The 19,759-nt window shown below is 40.1% G+C and overlaps 1 protein-coding gene across 1 annotated transcript; it reads right to left on the bottom strand.

The window, feature by feature from the left end:
• Positions 1 to 13,045: 13,045 nt before the first annotated feature.
• Positions 13,046 to 15,379, bottom strand: c10hxorf65 (chromosome 10 CXorf65 homolog). Its single transcript, XM_053505528.1, has 5 exons — positions 15,355 to 15,379; positions 15,135 to 15,221; positions 14,408 to 14,524; positions 14,225 to 14,290; positions 13,046 to 13,182 (listed from the first exon to the last, which is right to left on the bottom strand). Exons 1-5 carry the CDS (start codon positions 15,377 to 15,379, stop codon positions 13,046 to 13,048), a joined length of 432 nt encoding a protein of 143 aa, XP_053361503.1.
• Positions 15,380 to 19,759: the final 4,380 nt, after the last annotated feature.

The following is a 19,759-nucleotide window of genomic DNA, read 5'->3' as shown; positions in this document are numbered from 1 at the left end:
CATTCAGTTCTGCTTATTTAACTAAAGTTGTTTTTGTTTTCTCTAGCCCAAGATCCTTGTGACATTCACCGTACAATTGCACAATGACTGTTTATAAGACAGCCTCAATCATGGCATTAATGACATGTTTACAAGTTCACGCGTGCTAGGTTTAAAGTCGACAGCTTTATCAATGAAGGCTTTTAAAAAGGTTCAACACAGTACTTATTACTCATAATCTTCTGAGAGCAATATCTTCATTAACTTTTCCATCATACTGCTTTTACCCTCAGGTTTTATTTGTTACTGAAGGTGTTTTTCCAAAAGTGCCATATTTTAAGGATGAAGCAAGAATCTGATTAAAAATAGACCATACATGGGCCAAAATTGTCATCGCTACAGGGTAATTAAGGTTAATTATGGCAGAAAGTTCACTGTCACTGGGACCACTCCCTGTCTTTACAGTGTATTTAGTCTATTGCACATTATGAAACATGGAATTAAATAGTCAGATCAAAGGCAATATGCAATGTTTATGAATTCTTTTTTAATGAATAATATAGTAATATACCAAATTTAAAACAAAATAGACAAAAATTATGGATATTTTGTTTTGCATTAATCAGCAATTTTGCCCTTTATGAAGTAATTGAGCATAGAGTCGAAGGTTCATGGAATGAACACCATTAATATAAGAGGAGAGAGACTATGCCTCTGGGGAAGGCAAATGGGATGATCTAGTGTTTATCAAACACAAAAAGGGAAGAGCTATAATCAGAAGCAAAATGAACGCCAACCTTATCCCCTCTCTGTGCCACAGAACAAGTAAGCGATTCAGCAACATCCCTGCAATGGGCCTCTTAACAGTGCTAGTTACTGAATTATAAGTACTGAGAAGTGAACAGGGCCTGTGCTCAGAATTCTGCTCTCTCACACCCACACTGTGCATGGACTCGGTTCCACAGGGAGAGGGCACTTGTGTCTCTGTCCTCTTCACTCAATAAAGCATTCTTTAATAGACAGGCATTATGAGCACACACACAGTGTATAATCAGTGTATAATTAGGAGATTAAGTTTTTTATGTTCTGTAGGACTTAGTGTTTATTAACCAGTGATGGCAAAAATAGGAAGGAAAGCTCACAACAAGGCAGATTCAAAACAGTCTTCTCAGGAATACTCAGTAATCCTCTGAATTTAAATTTTGTCAAGATCCCAGCAAATGATGCATATCATGAGGAGTAGTTTTCAACAATGAATAGAAATTTTACAGCCATTTTGATCATCTGTTTAATATGGGGATTCCAAATTGCCTGTAGTGAATAATTGTGTGTACCCAGCCTTATGCCTCCTGTTACCCTAGGCTGTGCAATATAGACAATCGGTATATATATATTCTATATATATTCCTTTATAACAACAATTAGCCAGTTATTATTTTTATAATAATAATAATTATTATTATTATTATTATTAATATTATTATTATTATTATTTCATTTGTGTATTTATTTATTTATTTACTTATTTTACAGAACATAATGTTTGATTTATAGTCAAGTTTAGATATACAGTGGTGTTCAAAAGTCTTAAACTACCCCTTATTTTTCTTTTTCAGTCCAGTCCCTGTACCTGAAGTTTCAAAGGAATGTTTTTGTACGGTAAGTTACACAGTGACCTATGAATGATCAGGTCGGTGATTAGTATACTAGTGATGCTGAAGGCTGAGTGGTTGGAACAGACGAAAGAGGAAATGAGGTCGCTGCTGAAGTTGTTAACAACCAATTTTTTTTATTTGATCTTTCCTGTTAAAACAAATGAATTTGTTCTAATTCCTTTAATTTAATCAACAAAATTTAATTAAATTAAAATTGAATTAATAATAAAAATACTTACATTTAATTTAATAAGAAGAAATAAGCGGTGGCTCAAGTATTTTTTTCACAGTACTGCATAAAGGCCATACAACAGCTGCTGATTGTGTTATTTATTATGATTGTTATTATTATTATTTTTTTTTTATTGAACAATTCTCATACATAAACATTACAGAAGCAGCTAATTAAAAGGAATTTTTTTTAAATGAAAAGAAAAATGAAAAACTCCCCACCCACCCAACCCACACACAAACACACACACACCCTGGCATCCTTCGGCTCAAACTAATCTGTGTGAATTAGATTGGTCATACATCCAATCCGATGCTTGACCCAGTCCAGATAATCATTTAGGTAGTACCTGTAAGCTTGCGAAATAAGCAATAAATGGTTGCCATTTGTGAAAAAACATATTATTAGAACCTCTCAGTGTATATTTTATCTTTTCTAGCTTAAGAAAAAATAATAAATCTTTAATCCACTGAGAGATTGAGGGACAATTAACAGACTTCCAGTGTAAAAGTATTGTACGTCTGGCCAACAAAGATGAGAAGGCGACGATGTCTTTTTGTACAGAACTTAATGGAACTGAAACATCTGTAATGCCAAATATAGCAGTTAATGGACATGGCCTCAACTGTACCCCAAGTATAGTGGGTTTGAACATGAGATTTGAACATTGAAACATGAGATTTAAAAAATCTGTCCAAAAGTTGTGCAGGTTTGGGCACAAAAAGAACATGTGACTTAAGTTACAGGGAGAGGCGTGGCACCTGTCACATCTGTCCTCAACATCAGGAAATATTTCAGCCAGCCTAGATTTGGAATAGTGGACTCTGTGCAAAACCTTAAACTGAATAAACCCAAACGCGGAAGAACACGAGTAGGCAGGATAATCACGCTATTTAATCTAAGGACTCTCACAAATGGGGAGCAAGGGAAAGACAGAATCTAACCCGCGTCCTATAAATGCACACTCAATCAGAAAGCAAGACCAATAAAGTGGGTACTCACGATTCGACGAACGATTCTGACGAGACATGGGCCAAACTCAATGACTGAGCAAGATGCTATGGTTTGTTTACTCCTTTTATACTTCCTGGTTCGCGACTGCTTCACTTCCAGGTCCTAGTGCCGATCGCGTTCCGAGTGTGCATGACAGTACCCCCCTGTCCAGGACCAGCTCCAGACAGTCCTGAGGTGGAGGATACCCTGTGACGGTAGTCCCGGATGAGCTCGGGGTCGAGGATGAACCGTGCTGGAACCCAAGATCGCTCCTCGGGGCCGTAGCCTTCCCAATCGACCAGGTATTGGGTGCATCTGCCCCGAGGGCGCGAATCAAGGATGGGGGGGGAGGGGTGGAACCATCGATGAAGTGGTGAAGGGTTTCAGTTGAGAAACGTGGAATACTGGGTGGATCCGGAGCGCCGCAGGCAGCTGGAGCCGGTAGGTAACAGGGTTAATTCTCAGAGTGATGCGGTAAGGACCGATGAATCTGGGTGATAGCTTTCGTGATTCTGTGTGTAGATGAAGGTTCTTAGTGGACAGCCATACCTTGTCACATACTCTGTACAACCGTCCCGGAGGGTGTCGGCGGCGATGCTGGGCGACGTAGCTGGTGTTGGTGCGTTGGATGGCGAGGTTGGCTTGGTTCCATATCCGCCGACACCTACGGACCAACTGTTGGGCTGATGGTACGTTCTTGGTGGTCAAACATCGGAGGTTGGAAACCATAGCATACTTCAAATGGGCTTAGATTCGTGGCAGAGGAGACGTAGAGATTGTGAGATAGCTCTGCCCATGTGAGGTAGCGGGCTCAGGAGCGCTGGCGATCAGACACAAAACGACTCAGGAAGCGCTCTAGCTGTTGGTTGGTCCGTTCCGTCTGACCGTTAGTCTGGGGATGGTAGCCAGATGACAGACTACTGGTGGAATCGATCAGACGGCAGAAGGCCTTCCAGAACCGGGCGGTGAACTAGGGCCCTCTGTCCGAGACGATGTCTTTGGGGAACCCATGCAGGCGGACTACGTGTTCCAGTATCAGCTCGGCGGTGTCCTTGGCTGGTGGGAGTCCGGAGAGGGCCACCAGGTGTACTGCTTTGGAGAACCGGTCAACTATTGTGAGGATGGTATTTTTCCCTTCGGAAACCGGCAGGCCCGTGATGAAGTCCAGGGCGATGTGCGTCCAGGGCCGTCGAGGAATGGGAAGTGGTTGCAGCTCTCCGGGGGTGGGTCGGTTTGGGTCCTTGGCCCTGGCACACACCGGAACTCCTCTATGTCCTTTCTCATGGAGGGCCACCAGAACGCCCGTTTTATGAAGAGCCAGGTCCTTCGGTTCCCGGGGTGTCCGGCGACGGGCGAGGAGTGCCCCCATTGTAGGACCTCCGATCTTAAGGTTTGTGACACGTAGAGTCATCCAGGCGGCACACCTGCTGGTTCGGTCTCCGCAGCCTGAGCCTGGCGTACCCTCGTTTCCAAGTCCCAACGGAGGGGTGCAATTACACGTGACGGGGGTATGACAGGCACGGGGTCCGCCCGGGGGGCGTCCTCCTCCTGTTGTCGGGAAAGGGTGTCGGCCTTGGTGTTTTTGGACCCCGGGCGGTATGACAGATGGAAGTCGAATTGTTCGAAGAATAGTGCCCACCGTGCCTGCCGTGGGTTGAGTTGTTTGAGGTTTCTGATGGTGATGAGATTTTGGTGATCCGTCCAGACAATGAACGGCTCACTGGCGCCCTGGAGCCAGTGACGCCATTCCTCTAAGGCCCACTTTATGCCCAACAGCTCGCGGTCCTCTACTCCGTATCGCTGCTGAGTGGGATTAAATTTCTTGGAGAAGAAGCCACAAGGATGTAGCTTCTGGTCTGGACCTCGCTGGGAGAGAACAGCGCCGGCGCCCACATCCGACGCGTCCACCTCCACAACGAACGGTTGGTTGGCATCTGGGTGAAGCAGAATAGGGGCGGTGGTGAAACGGTGGCAAAGTTCTTTGAATGCAGAAATGGCGGCGGGAGTGAGGTGGAAAGGATGAGGTGAGGGCCTGGTCAGACTGGTCAGTGGTGCTGCAACTGTACTGTAGCCCCGGATAAAGCGACGGTAGAAGTTCGCAAACCCGAGGAACCGTTGAAGCTGTTTGAGAGTCTTGGGTAGGGGCCAATGACGAACAGCTTCGAGTTTCTGCGGGTTCATGGCCACACCCTGGGGCAAGAAAAAAAAAACTCAGGAACGTGGTGGAGTGCTGGTGAAAAGAACATTTTTCCAACTTGCAGTACAGTTGGTGAGCGAGCAATCTCTTGAGAACAGCCCGGACGTGCTGGATGTGTTCTTCAGTGGTGTGCGAGTATATGAGAATGTCGTCCAAGTAGACGAACACCCATCGGCCTAGCAAGTCTCTCAGGACGTCATTGATAAATTGTTGAAAGGCCGAGGGTGCGTTACAGAGTCCAAATGGGATGACCAGGCTCTCATAATGTCCGGTGGGAGTGATGAAGGCCGTCTTCCACTCATCACCCTCTCTGATGCGCACCAAGTTGTAGGCGCTCCGGAGGTCCAACTTCGTGAACACGGTGGCACCAGAGAGGTCAGAGCTGAGTTGGTAAGCGGCAATGGGTGACAGTTTTTAATGGTGATCTTGTTTAGCCCCCGATAGTCGACGCATGGGCGAAGCTCGCCCCCTTTCTTCTTCACGAAGAAGAACCCCGCGGCTGCCGGCGACGAAGATGGCCGGATAGTCCCATTGCGAAGGGCGCTGGCGACATACTCCTCCATAGCCTGCGTCTCAGTGGCCGACAGCGAGTAGAGATGGCCGCGGGGAGGGACGGAACCCGGCTGAAGCTCTATCGCCAGGTCATAAGGGCGATGAGGTGGCAGATGGGTGGCTCTTCTCTTGCAAAAAGCTCCAGCCAGGTCACAATAGGGGGGAGGTATGGCGTTGATGTCGACGTCGGTGGGGCCTCGGACTCCGTGGAACACGTCCCAGCCTGGGCCCGTAGGCAAAGTTCAGTGCAGGTCGGTCCCCACTGGAGGATACGATTCTGGTTCCAGGAGATGAGGGGGTCGAGCTGCAGCAGCCACGGGTAGCCGAGAATGATGGGAGGAGATGAGATGGAGGTGAGGTGAAGTTGGAGCTGTTCCTGGTGTTGATCGATTATGAAGGTGATAAGTTGGGTCTGGTGAGTTGGGCTGGATGAGAGGGGCCGACCGTCGACTGAAGTGATGTGAACCGGCTGGGATAACGCCTCGATCTTCATCCCCAATTCTTTGGCATAAGTTGAGTCAATGAAGTTACCAGCGGCACCGGAATCGATGAACTCAGTACTTCGAACTCGTTTGTGGCCAAATTGGAGAATTACCTGGACCGTGAGACGTGAGATGGTGGCGTTGGTCGTGGTGAAGAGGTGGAGAGGGCCCGGTGAGTCTCTCCTCGCACTCACCGGGGCTGGGCGTTTCCCGGGCGAATTGGACAGATCGCCCCGGTGATGTGCCGCTGACCCACAATAGGCACATAACCCCTCTCTGTACCATCGTTCGTGTTCCGCCACGGTCAGGGAGGTGCGTCCTAATTGCATGGGTTCCCCGGCTCCGGTGTCAACCACGGCAGGAGGTGGAGATCCGACAGGTCCGGTAGTGGTGGTGGTGAAGGCTGTAGGTGGTCGTGGTGAGGTGTAGGAGAAGGTGGGTGCAGGCAGCAGGGTCCTTGGGGCTGGCTTTGTGCGAGAGAGAAGGCCTTGGTCTATACCGAGGGAGAGCTGGATTAATCCCTCCAGTGTGGCGGGAAGCTCCCGCCCGACGAGCTCGTCTTTTATTCGTGAAACCAGTCCCTCAAAGAAGGATGTCCGGAGCGCGGCATCCCCCCAGTCGGTCTGCACGGTGAGAGTCCGGAACCCAGCGGCGTACCGGCTCACGGACGATCCTCCCTGCCGCAGATAGTAAAGTTTAGTGTCGGTCTCCACCTCGGGTGTTCGAAGGTGAGTTTGAGTTGGTGGGTAAACTCGTTGTACGAGTGGGCGGTATCTGTATCTGCTCGTAGCACTGCCGTGGCCCACTCAGCTGCCTGCCCGGATAGCAACGAAACCAGAAGCGTGATGCGTAGCCGATCGGTGGAGTACCTGTTGGAATTCAGCTCAAACACCAGATCAAGCGCTGTTAAAAACACACTGCACTTCCCGTCCGTGCCATCCCATTTATCCGGAAGCGCCAAAAATACATCGCAAGGCCGCGACGTCTTGGTGGCCCAGGCGCAGATTAGCGATCTCCCCGGTTAGCTTGTTGATCAGCTCGGCTTGCTGATCTACCACATCGCAGAGGCGCGCATGATCCGCTGGGTTCACTGCGGAGGGCTCAGTCATTCTGTCAAGAACTAACCTGAGGTGACCAGAAGACTTAGCTTTAGCGGTTAGCCCTTTGTAGCGTGAATGGTAAACCCAAACGCGGAAGAACACGAGTAGGCAGGATAATCACGCTATTTAATCTAAGGACTCTCACAAATGGGGAGCAAGGGAAAGACAGAATCTAACCCGCGTCCTATAAATGCACACTCAATCAGAAAGCAAGACCAATAAAGTGAGTACTCACGATTCGATGAACGATTCCGACGAGACATGGGCCAAACTCAATGACTGAGCAAGATGCTATGGTTTGTTTACTCCTTTTATACTTCCTGATTCGCGACCGCTTCACTTCCGGGTCCTAGTGCTGGTCGCGTTCCGAGTGTGCATGACAGTTAATTTTCCCAAGCAGCTCTGGTTTTAGCGATTTTACAATTACCATAAGATAAAATAAAATGATAGATTCTTGATATCACACCTCGCTGATATGGATTAAATGTAATCAGACTTTCCCAGGGCTGCCTGGGAGGTATAGAAGGAAAATTAGGAAAACGCTTGGACACAAAGTTGCGAACTTGCAGGTAACGGAAAAAATGAGATGCAGGCAGCTCACACTCCGAGGACAGACTAGCAAAACTTTTAAATACTCCATCTTCATACAAATTATAAAAATTTGTGATGCCTTTGTCGTGCCATGATAAAAATGCTGAGTCTAAAAGTGACGGGGGAAACAAATGATTTTTATGCAATGGACCCATTGCTGATGCAGATCCAAATTTAAAGTGGCGTCTAAACTGATACCAAATCTTAAGTGTATTAAGTACCACTGGGTTATCAGTGTATTGAGCAGGTTTGATTGGAAATGAAGTGCAAAGTAGAGCTAATATACAGGATGGTTTACAAGAGAGTAACTCTAATTTGCACCATGGGGATTCAAATGAGTTTATCCAAAAATTGAATGATTGTTATTATTATTAACACTGTTATTGAAAGTATACTGTTTTGATGTTTATAGAAATCGGTGAGGAAAACACAATTAATAAAGATTATACTGTATGTTAAATGACATTCATTAAGAAAGTGAGTGTTATGAATAATATTTTTGTATACAGTACTTAGATCAGGACTTAGTTATCCTCGTCATTTTTAGAAATCAAACTAAAAAATCAGCTTCCTTATTTTTGCATATTTCCCCATTTAATATCCAAATAGAAGAATTGACAACACCATGTATTATGGTGATTATGGAATTGATTTTGCAATGGTGTCTTTTTTTTTTTATTTTCACTTCCTTCATGAAAAAAGTTGTTGTTGCATTCTAACCACTTTACCACCCGGTCAGTGTACAATACTGTAAGTGCTACCTCAGCTTACTGCTGATATCTAACTGAGCATGTCAGTCACCACTTAACCCTGTACACTCTCCAGATTTCTACATTTCATAAAACCAAACAACTTGTTTTGAAAGATCAGAGGGAAAAATAGTTCTACACGATCACCAGACTCACAAAAGACAAAGATGCTCGCTGACATTTCACTTACTGCTGCACAGCTGCATTCCACCCACATTTTGCAGAAATATGTCTGGAGCAGCAAAAATGCTCCCACACTCAGGACTGAGTTCTTACCGAAAATTACAACCACATTCATGACTGAAGGAAAGAAGACAGAAATATAAGATAAGGGATCAGTTGTGGGTTGAGATGTCTATAAGGCTCTTTATCTAAAAGGTTTTTGCCTTCATGAGATGTTAAATCCACATCTACTCATTCAAGCTGGCAGAATTAAGCATATATGGAAACGAGCATAAATGTTGGCACAACACCTTTGCCTACACCTTTCTAAATATAAATGTGCGCCTTGAGCGTTTCATCAATTTACTCCCAGCTTGAGTGGATGCGTGGTAACAAACAGGTATTCATACAAACCAATCACAGCTGACTTTGATGACATCATCTGTTATTAAATGTCAAAGCAGGTCTACTGGTGCTCAGAAGTAGAGTAAGATGGAGGATGGAGATAAAAGGCCTAAACAAAATAACACTGGAAAAACTAATACTGCTCCTACACACTTTATAACTGGCACACCTCAAATACATAGACATCATATCAAGACACACTACCAGTCAAAATCTGGACACACCTTCTAAATCCATGGTCTTTCCTGATTTTCATTTTGATCTACATTATAAAATGATGCTGAAGCCATCCAATATATGCAATAATCTCCTTTAAACAGTTGATATAGAGATGTGTCCGCTACTTATGCTCTGTAAAGCCTTCATAACGGCTCTAATCTGGGGTCAAGCAGAGGTCACTTTTGGACTTGTTTTCCTGGGATGGTCTTCTTGAGAGCCGGTTTTATTATGGTGCTTGATGGGTTTTGCAAATGCACTTGACAATACTGTTCTTGCAAGAACCTTTCCAGAACAGCTGACGTTCGTGTCTTAAAATAACAAATGAAAACTTTCACTGTTGTTGTCATTTTAATTACCTAATGCTATACTGTATGTGTTATTTTATAGTAAAAAAAAATCCAGTATTGTTCTAAAATGTAGAAAAATAAATCCACTTGTGTCCAAACATTTGACTAGTATTGTACATACAGTAAAATAGAGTTACTGTAATTCCAACATTATGGATATGACATTTGGGCTCACTGATGAACATAAAAGTCTTGGAGCATAGACATGCCTGGTAAAGTAAAATAATTTGCATAGCTTTTAATGTAATCTATTTAGCTCAAAACAAGCAAATCCTCAGAAGTCATTAATCATGTACACCTTGAAAATATCTTGCAACTTTATCAACTTCATGGATGTGACATCAAAAAAACAACCTTTTATGAAAAAAATAAGTTTTCTGAAAACTGTGAACTTCTAGGAACTGCAGAAATCATTACACGTCAACTATGAAAGAGACTTAAACAAAGACAAAAAAGTGTACATTTGAAAATTTTCATTTTTGCAATAAATAATTTTAATGTGATTTGTGTGGACTTTTTATAAACTACATTATATTACTACATTTTAATAAACATTTAATTATGTTAGTAATTATGAACACATGTAATATCTTTAGTGTATCGGTATGATGTGGTCAATAACCTAAATTAGTATGGAAAACAATTTAGATGTCAATTAACATAATTTAATAATTACTTTATTTACAGGCTAATTCCACTTGACCTTGGTCACCAGAAATGAAACATTCATGTGATGTTAAATGTAAAAATATATGCAATAACACTTTATATGCAGTGTATACAGTGCTTCACAGAAGTATTCACAGCCTGTACACCTTTTCATATTTTTTATGAAGCTTGAAAGCTGACAAACGTACATGAATATGAACTTTGTTTGTTTGAATATGTATAGATATGTCACAAAATGTATATCATAAAACACATATGGCATGAATTATAGACAAGTTACAAGTCATAGTTTTTCTGTGGTGTATACATTTCCATTTATTTTAAACTTGCTAGGGGTAAGATTTAGACTTAAAAACTACAAACAACCTCAAAATGTAAATCTTAAAAATACAAATTTTATGTAAATTAGGTCAAAGCTGTCTGTTTTGGTATTGTCGAGGAAAGTAGTCAAACCTTGCATTTAGCCAGGCTCTTTGCCATGATTATGAGGTGAATTGAGGAGAAGTTAAAGGAGTTGCTTGGAGTAAAAAAGTGCCACTGAAGCTTTTATGTTTTTCTTAAAGCTAGGTTTTATTAATGATGTTTAACACTTGGTACTGATAGTTACTGATACTAGCTAATTATAATGTATTTTATAATTTGTTTAATAAATTTTAATTATAATGTTCTTATAATGTAACACTCTATACAGTCTTTGATGTGTCAGGCCTGGAGTGACACCCAAGCCTACTGATATTTGTGTTTGGCCTCTCCCAAAACCAAATTTACTTCATATAAATCTTAGGAAATGATCAAATATAATCTGATGTGTTTTTAAATGAGGTACAAAGCTAAACTCTGCTGTAATGCATGCTGTGAATAAAGTTAGGTTGCTAAGAGTCAGCAGCAAACAAACATTAGCTTGCAAGAATACTAGAAAAATAGTCATAACAGGCAAATACTGAACATCAAGTGCTTAATGTCACTGTTAAAAGTATCTAGAAAGAACGTAAAAGCTTTTGAGGCACTTACTGTACCCCACTCCAGTTCATCCAACTATGTCTCTATTCAAGTGGCAACATCAAATTCTGAAAAAGGAGTTTAAAGCAGAAGTGCAAAATGTGCAAAAGAGCTCCAAAAGTGAGTCATACCCTATAGATACCAGGGTTAAAATGTCAAACTTCAAAACAGATCTAAACACGTTTGCAGCCTAGTACTGCAATAACAACAACATTTATGCATGCATTATGGGCATGGTTTGAATGACAGCTGAATAACAGGTGTCAAACCACTAGCTTTCTGCTATGCATCACAAAGCTAATCGGCTAACTGAAATCAATCAGTGAATTTGACATTTAGTTGTAATTTAACTTACCACATGAAATAAAGTTCACATGGGATGTCATGTAGGGTCATGATGATGAAGTTTAGTCAAATGCAAGTCAAGTTGTGTTAGCACATACAGTAAATTAAGATTAGCCACCTTAGCATTTTAGCTAAACTAAAGCTAATCTAGCTAGCATGTAGTAACTGAGGTAAGTAGCTGTTTTTTTTTTTTTTACCTGTTCAACAGGTAGGGTCCATTGGCTCTATCAATTTGCTCATTTATGGATTAACTGTGATTTAGGTGGAGTCAGCACCTTCCAAGATAGTGACCACAGCTCCCACAATTGAGCTTTAAAACCCCACTCTGGGTGACGTTACTTAGAGTTTGTACTGTTCTTTTTTTATATAGATCCTTCCATTTTCAATCATTTAATTAGACATGCTCTAGATTGGTGAGTTTAAACTCTCTGAATGAATTAAATGATTCAACTGGCACCTAATTTACATACAATCTGTAAGTTTTCAGAAAAGAAATCATGAATGGAGATAACTTAAATAATGGTAAAGGTGCAAAGTAAAAATGAACAAGAATAAACATATCTATGTTTAATAAGAGCATACATGCACACACAATGTGATTGGGACTAAACAGCTGTGTGGCCATAGAAAAATCACTCAGGAGGGGGTGTTATGATCTCGGGCAGAACCAGTCAAAGGTTTGTACACAAGTTTGGATTTATTTTCTACATTTCAGAACAATACTGGAGATTTTGAACTATGAAATAATACTTGTGGCATTAGATAATTAAGTAACAACAACAACAACAACTAGTTGTTATTGTAAGACATAAAGGTCAGCTGTTCTGGAACAGTTCTTGCAAGAACAGAATTGTCAAGTGCATTTGCAAAACCCATCAAGCAACATGATGAAACTGGCTCTCATAAAAAAACATACCTGTAAAGCAGTTTTTTTTACTGCATTTAGAGTTAGCAGCCTCAAAAATAACCAATTTACAGCACCTCAGATTAGAGCTGTTATGAAGGCTTTACAGATCATAAGCAGCACATGTCAATATTAAGGTGATTACCTCATATTTTGGATGGCTTCAGCATTAGAAATAAAATAAAAATCAGGAAAGTCCAAGGAATTAGAAGGCGTTTCCAAACTTTTGACTGGTAGTGTAGTGTTAGTTGGGTTTATATAAGTATTGGCCCCTTTTTAGTTTGGTGCAACTACTTACTATTAAATTTAAACATCAATTTGAACAATTAATTTGAATTACTGTGAAGCATGAAAAAAGAAAACCTTTAGATGGGAATTTTGGTAAAATAAGATAGATAAAATAAGCTCTTTTCTAGAAGGAGACTGGAAGTACTAAAAAAAATATGACCACAGAGACAAGAAACCTCATCTGTTTGTGGGATTACGTGGTCTGACAGGCTGTTTCTGAGCCACAATCCGTACCGAAGTTTTACGTCTCGCCACAAAATGACGGTTCTTACGACGGGTCTGCTCTAGACTGACCAACTGATTCTGGAGCACTGCTGAAAATAGAACAAACCTAATCAAATAATAATTGTAATAATAATAATAACCTAACAAACATAATAAAAATATTAATAATTCTTTGAAGAACAAGAGGGTCCTTCACATATTATAATGTAATAGTGCTTGGGCCCTAAATATCCAAGCACCAGCTACTTTATTAGAATCACTTGCACACCTGCTTATTCATGCAATTATCTAGTCGGCCAATCATGTAGCAAAAGTGCAATACATAATATCATAAGGATACCAGTGCCTCAGTTAGTGTTAACATCTAAAATATATGCATGGAATATGTTATTTCAGTGACTTTAACCATTGCATGAATGCAGATAGAAAATATTAATCTTCTGGGATCTTTTTTGCAATAGTATCATTTGAACAAAATGATGCAAATAATAACAATAACAATCAAATCCAGTTTTGCATGTAAAAACATTTTGTTGATATGAGAGGTCAACAGAGAATGTCAGATGAATGCAAGCTGATAAAATGACAAAAAAATCTCATACTCTAAATCTGTGGTGAGCTGGAAAACATACCTTAAAGAGGATGTGCTATAAAAAAAATCCAACCTGCCTTGTTGTAAAATATTAGGCTGGTGCTGGAGATGCACATATATTTTTGACACACATCTGAATGCCACAGACTACTGTTTACGAGTATCACTCCTTTCCACATGCGTCACTCAACCTCAGTTAACCGTCTTAAAATGAGTAATTCCCTGATAAGGGTCTATGACACAAAGTACAAGTGATCACAAATGATTTCTATGAATGTAGAAAGAGTTTGGTGTTCTTCAATTGCCTCCATAGTCACAAGATCAGCCCTGGGATGCTATTCAACGCATAAAAAAACTACAGCTGGTAAAATCTGCAGCACTTATGCAATTTGTGGAATCCATGCCACAAATATTTAAGGCTTCTACTTACAGTAGTATTGGCATGTGTCTCTAATAAAGGGGCCCTTTGAATGTAAGTAATTTACTATTAATGCATCTGTGCAATCAATTATATGAATTGCATATATGCGATATATTACCCTGTAGAAGCACGTCAGGATTTTCCTTATGGGGGGTGATGGAGACATATGTTCCATCAGAACCACCTAAAGTAAAGAGGAGAAAATGCAAAATGATTTTTAGCATAGTGAAAAATAATTTTTCAAAAAAAATGAATGAAAGGCTTCTGATTCAAAACAAAGTCTTTAAAAATAGGAACTTACGATTGATGGTGCACACTATGTAAGTGTTGCGAGGGGTTAATATTTGGCTGGCATAATCCTGGAGGTGTCTGAACATGAACAGCAGTGTCCCCATTTCATCACACAGATCTACTAACTCTAAAACACACACACACACACAAGCAGGTGATTATACTGGAACCTATTTTGGGGATATTGTATCAAGGTGTCTCTTCGCACCTTTCATTAGGCAGAGCGTGAAACAAATAACATTAATGACACGGGTGCTACATTAATGCTGGATGAGCCACGGGTGTAAGTAGACACCAGCAGGTATGAGTAAACTGCAAGCTTGAAATATTTACATCAAGGTCAGCTGTAAAAATGAGATTCATTACACATTTCTTCACTTCAAGATCATTTCCATTTACATGTGTCGAGGAAGTTTTGCTATTACAGTACATGATGTTTTTGTCAGAATTGTATTTTCTTTCAATAATTCTGCTGCAAAATCCCTCTAAAAATGGAAGTGTATGTTTACAGTTGTATGGGATGATTTACAAAAGTTGGTGTTAGGTGTTAAATCTCTTGTATATGTCTTGTTTATACAATTCTGAATATTTATTATTTTCTAAACTATAAGGAACTTGTTTATTGCTTACTACAAAAAATGTGCAAATGTGCTGTATTGTTTAAGTATGTTACTTAAATGTGTTTATAAAGAATAGAGAAAAATGTCCAACAACATGTTTTGAATGTGTATACTTACCTGACTGAGGTAATCCTAGCTTAAATCTCAAATACTGCAGCAGGCAAATGATGGAGCAACTTGTGTTGACCAAGAAATCCTCGTTCTCTAAACACATATATTCAGAAACATATTTGAATATTTTTCCATAATTAACCAATCAAAAAAAGTTTTTTTTTTTCATATTGCCTTAAATTCAAGTACATTTCTACAGAGATAGAGAGGATCACAGATGACCTACCATCATGTTTTATGTAAGCAAACATCACAGTAATGTGCAGTAGCGGCCTGGCACACGATGCCTGCAGGTCAGCTTGTCTTTGTCGTGGACTGTAACAGTGACACTACAGGGCAAAGTGATGCCATTTAACACGCGTGTCATGACAAAGCTATATTTAAAGGGCCTATGTTACTATTTTCAGGCATTTTTTATATAACTTTTGTCTAGGCAACACATCCTACGTTTTAAATAGTTGTCCAAAGTGCTTTTTTACTGTCCATGCCACTGATAATTTATCTTCATTAAAACAGCCCTTAATATTTATTAAGATTCAATATACTACCATGTTGCTGAATTCGAAATGATAATGATTTAAAAGCTGTTGATTAATTGCCTATAGCAGAAGCTTTGACAATACTTTGGTTGCATTGCAAATCACAGGTATTTAAAGAATTAATGGACTCAATTGGGCAGCACAGTGGTGTAGTGGTTAGCACTGTCGCCTTGCACCCACAGGGTTAGGCCTGCAGATTAGGCTGACTGGCATTCCCAAATTGCCCGTAGTGTGTGTATGTGTGTGCCCTGAGATGGACTGGCACCCTGTCCAGGGTGTACTCCATCTCGTGCTTTAAGTCTTCCTGGAAAGGCTCCAGGCCACCTGCGACCTTGAATACAGGATAAAGCGGTATAGACAATAAGTGAGTGAGTGGAATTAGTTGAATAAATCATTGTTCCTTTATTTCGCAGACATTTGAATATGTTCTACATGATCTAAACTTATAAACAGAATAGAAATAGCTGTTATTTAATGAAGAACAAGCAGGTAATCTGTAATATGGTAAAGGATGAAGGCAGACAAAAAGGAAATAATCTCAGGCACTAACTTGTTTTATAAATGTTCCACAAAAACTATGTGTAATGATAAGATGAGAAAACAATAGAATGTTTTTGTAAGTGGCAAACTTTGCTATGGTTTAAAAGGAATATGATATTTTGGGAATCGCTGTTATAGGACAATAATCAACAATTAGAAAACGACATACTGTAAGAGTACACCACCAGCTGTTACAGTATGAACACTACAGAGACAGAAAAAAGTAACCATTTCAGATAGGTCATATTATCATCATTCCTTAAGGTAAGAGAAAAATTAAAGCAATTGAAAAGGGTTGAAATTACTGGATCTGGGTTAAGAACTGTCTAATGCACTGTTAAAAGCTGAACCATAAACATCACAAAAAATGTGGCTAAAAATAAAAAACTAATTTGAATAAAAATAATGAAGATCACTTAAATGGTAGGTAATATTGGGTTGTTTATAAAAAAAAAAACAATAGACAAAATAAAATAAAAGAAGACAATGAAACAATCATTATTTGAAAAAAACAGTATTTAAAGAACATGTGGCAAACCATCCATTTACTCTATAAACATTTGTCTTTTTTATAGCAGTTTGAATGCTGATAATGTTATTAAGCTTGGTGTTGTTGGAGGTTGCAGATTCAATTTTGTATAAAGAAATCCAAAAAGGTTGTGTCAATGGCATGCTGGGCAAAATATTGCACTTCTTTTCATACAAATTTGAAATCATTTCAAATCTTTTCTCCCATAGTCCAAAAACATGCAGATTGGGCTAATTGGTGTTTTCAAATTGCTTGTAGTGTGCGTGTGTGTGAGTGTTTACCGGAAGTCCTACCACAGTCATACAAATAAGAATGAATTCACTAAAGATTTCAGCATTACTGTAGGTCCTAAGCGGTATTTATGCAAGTGAACAAGACCATCATTAGGCTGAAAAAACATCATCAACAACAACAGCAAGCATCAGAGTGATAGCAAATACATTGGGAGTGGACAATACAACGATTGAAAAAAATTTTTATTATTTTTTTGGATTTTTTCCTGATTTTCTACCTAATTTAGTCATGGCCAATTCCTCTCCGTCACTAGGGGGCTCCCACATTAAAGCTACTACTACCATTCCACCTGGAAAAAAACCTCACCTGGTCCCTCAATACCACCTCCTTGCACAAAAAAGCCAGCGTCGTTTCTTCCTGAGAAGGCTGAGGAGGGCCCAGCTTCCACCACCGATCCTTACCACCTTCTGTAGTGGGACTATCAAGAGCATCCTGAGGTGCTGCATCACTGTCTGGTTTGGGAATTGTGCCATTGTGGACGGCAAGACTCTATTTCGGATAGTGAGGACAGCAGGGAAGATCATCAGAGACTCTCTGCCCCCTATCCCTGCTGCATCCGCAAAGCCAATAGCATTGTGGCTGATTGGACACACCCATCACACTCACTCTTGCCATCTGGAAAAAGGTACCGATGCATTCGGGCACCCACATCCAGACTGTGCAACAGATTCTTTCCACAAGCCATCAGTCTTCTCAACAAAAAGGGACTGGACTGATAAACACAAACACACACACACACACACACGCATGCAATATACCTCAGATTAACTCAACTACCTCAAAACATTGAGACTGGACTGATAAATCAACACACGTGCAACACACTGATCAACAACCAACAGCTATTGTACACACCAACCTATAAATGCTCTTTTGCATAATATTTATTGCTTGTTCATTGCACAAACTATTTTTATTTTTGCTGCTAATTATAAGGAACGTTTACTGCTTACTGTTTCTCCTTCCACTACCTCAACTCATTACTTCATTACCACTAAGTATTGATATGTCATGTTGTCACTTTGTCGCTCATTTTTCTGTTAACTTAAAATGTCTATCTGTCCTGTCTAAGCTAGCCAGCTAAATAGGTTTTTAAGTTAGCTAATTAGTTTTTTGTTAATTTATGTTGTTCATTTATGTTGTATGTAGCACCTTGGTCCTGAAGGAACGTTGTTTCGTTTCACTGTGAACTGAACTCTATATGGTTAAAATGACAATAAAAGCCTACTTGAACTTGAACTTTTGTCAACCCCTTTGAATTAAAGCAGAAAGTCTTCACTCACATACTGAATGTTTTATTTCTTTCAAACTATATGGTGGCGTACAAAGGCCAATTGCCAAAAAAGTGTCTTTTTTCCAAAATTTATGGACGATGTACATGACTGTGTGTAGATAGATATATAGAGGCGGCATGGTGGCTTAGTGGTTAGCACTAAAGTTAGATCTTCTAAAGATACTGTCTCCTTGCATTTCCAGGTTCTGGGTTTCAGTCCCTGCCTCGGGTCTGTGTGCATGGAGTTTGCATGTTTTTCCGTGCTTAGTGGGTTTCCTCCAGGTACTCCGGTTTCCTCCCAAAGTCCAAAGACATGCAGATTATGCTAGCTGATGTTCCAAATTCCCTTTGGTATGTGTATGTGTGCCCCAGTGGAAAAAAAAAAAAACACTTTCATGTATTACAAATATATGGAAATCCTCGATGGTACATTGCAAATATACTAACCAAAAGTTGTACCATCAGTTAATATATAAATAGTATACTAACATCATGCTTTTACCCAATTTTGATAATAAAAATATATTATTAGAAAATATACTTTAAGTGTAAGGTTGGTCTAATTTCCAAAGTATACTTATTTAAACTTGATTTTCAGTGTATTTTTAGGTATATTTAAAAAAATATATGCTCAAAATAATCATTGTACAAATGTACAGAAAGTACACATTGGAATACAATTTTTAATATACGTTAGTCTCAGTATATTATCAGTTAAATTTAAATGTACTTATTCCTATGTACTGATCTTTAGTGCACTACTCTCTCGTGTACGCTCTGCACGCTGAATCTCTCTCTCACGCGCACGATCTCGCGAACTGAAAATCGTTTTTGCGAGTTCAAGATAATTTATATTTGCACTCTCTCAGTCTTCTGTTTGCTCACTGTCATAAAGCTACACTTGCACAAACTGCAGCAGCGCTACAACCCTGCAACTATTCCAGCCAACCGGAGACTAGAATCGGCGCCACACCAGCCAATCAGAAACTGGAGGCGGGCAGATTCGGGCTGTCTGTTTCCTGATTGGCTCCCCAGTCCTCCTAGTTTGAATTAACGGCTGGAAGCTGCATCATCGTGTGCGTTAGTTTGTATCGTTATTTTTTTTTTTCATCGGCACAAGGTAAATTTTAACGGTTTTTGTTAGACAATTTGTAATTAAGTACATACTTTAAGCTAGAGAATGTGTTATCTAATGTGTTATTGCTAAATCGTAAGTACTTTGCTTCTGGTATAATTTTTCAGTCTCTGTGTAACAGCTAGAATCAAAACACCATGTGTTGAATCCAGTGCATAAACACATGATAAAATGCAAGTCAGGCTACCAGAAAAGAAAATTTAGGATAAATAAAGTGGAAGGAGAAAAGAGAGGGCGACAATAGCTTACTCAATTTTTCACAGCTAAAAAAATTTTTTTTTTATTATTTGTTAGTGTTTCCATCTTTATGCGATTTAATTA

The sequence above is a fragment of the Clarias gariepinus genome, chromosome 10 (genome assembly GCF_024256425.1).
Source record: "Clarias gariepinus isolate MV-2021 ecotype Netherlands chromosome 10, CGAR_prim_01v2, whole genome shotgun sequence".
NCBI classification, from domain to species: Eukaryota; Metazoa; Chordata; class Actinopteri; order Siluriformes; family Clariidae; genus Clarias; species Clarias gariepinus.
This window is presented reverse-complemented; position numbering and strand designations above follow the sequence as displayed.

Bases quoted from the DNA above. Each gene is read 5' to 3' on its own strand.
- c10hxorf65 (XM_053505528.1), bottom strand. From the start codon at position 15,379: ATGTTTGCTTACATAAAACATGATG. The intron at 14,525-15,134 runs GTAAGTATACAC...TGTGTGTTTTAG, and splicing joins GCTAGGATTACCTCAGTCAG to AGTTAGTAGATCTGTGTGAT. The intron at 13,183-14,224 runs GTAATATATCGC...TTCTATTTTCAG, and splicing joins TCCTGACGTGCTTCTACAGG to CAGTGCTCCAGAATCAGTTG.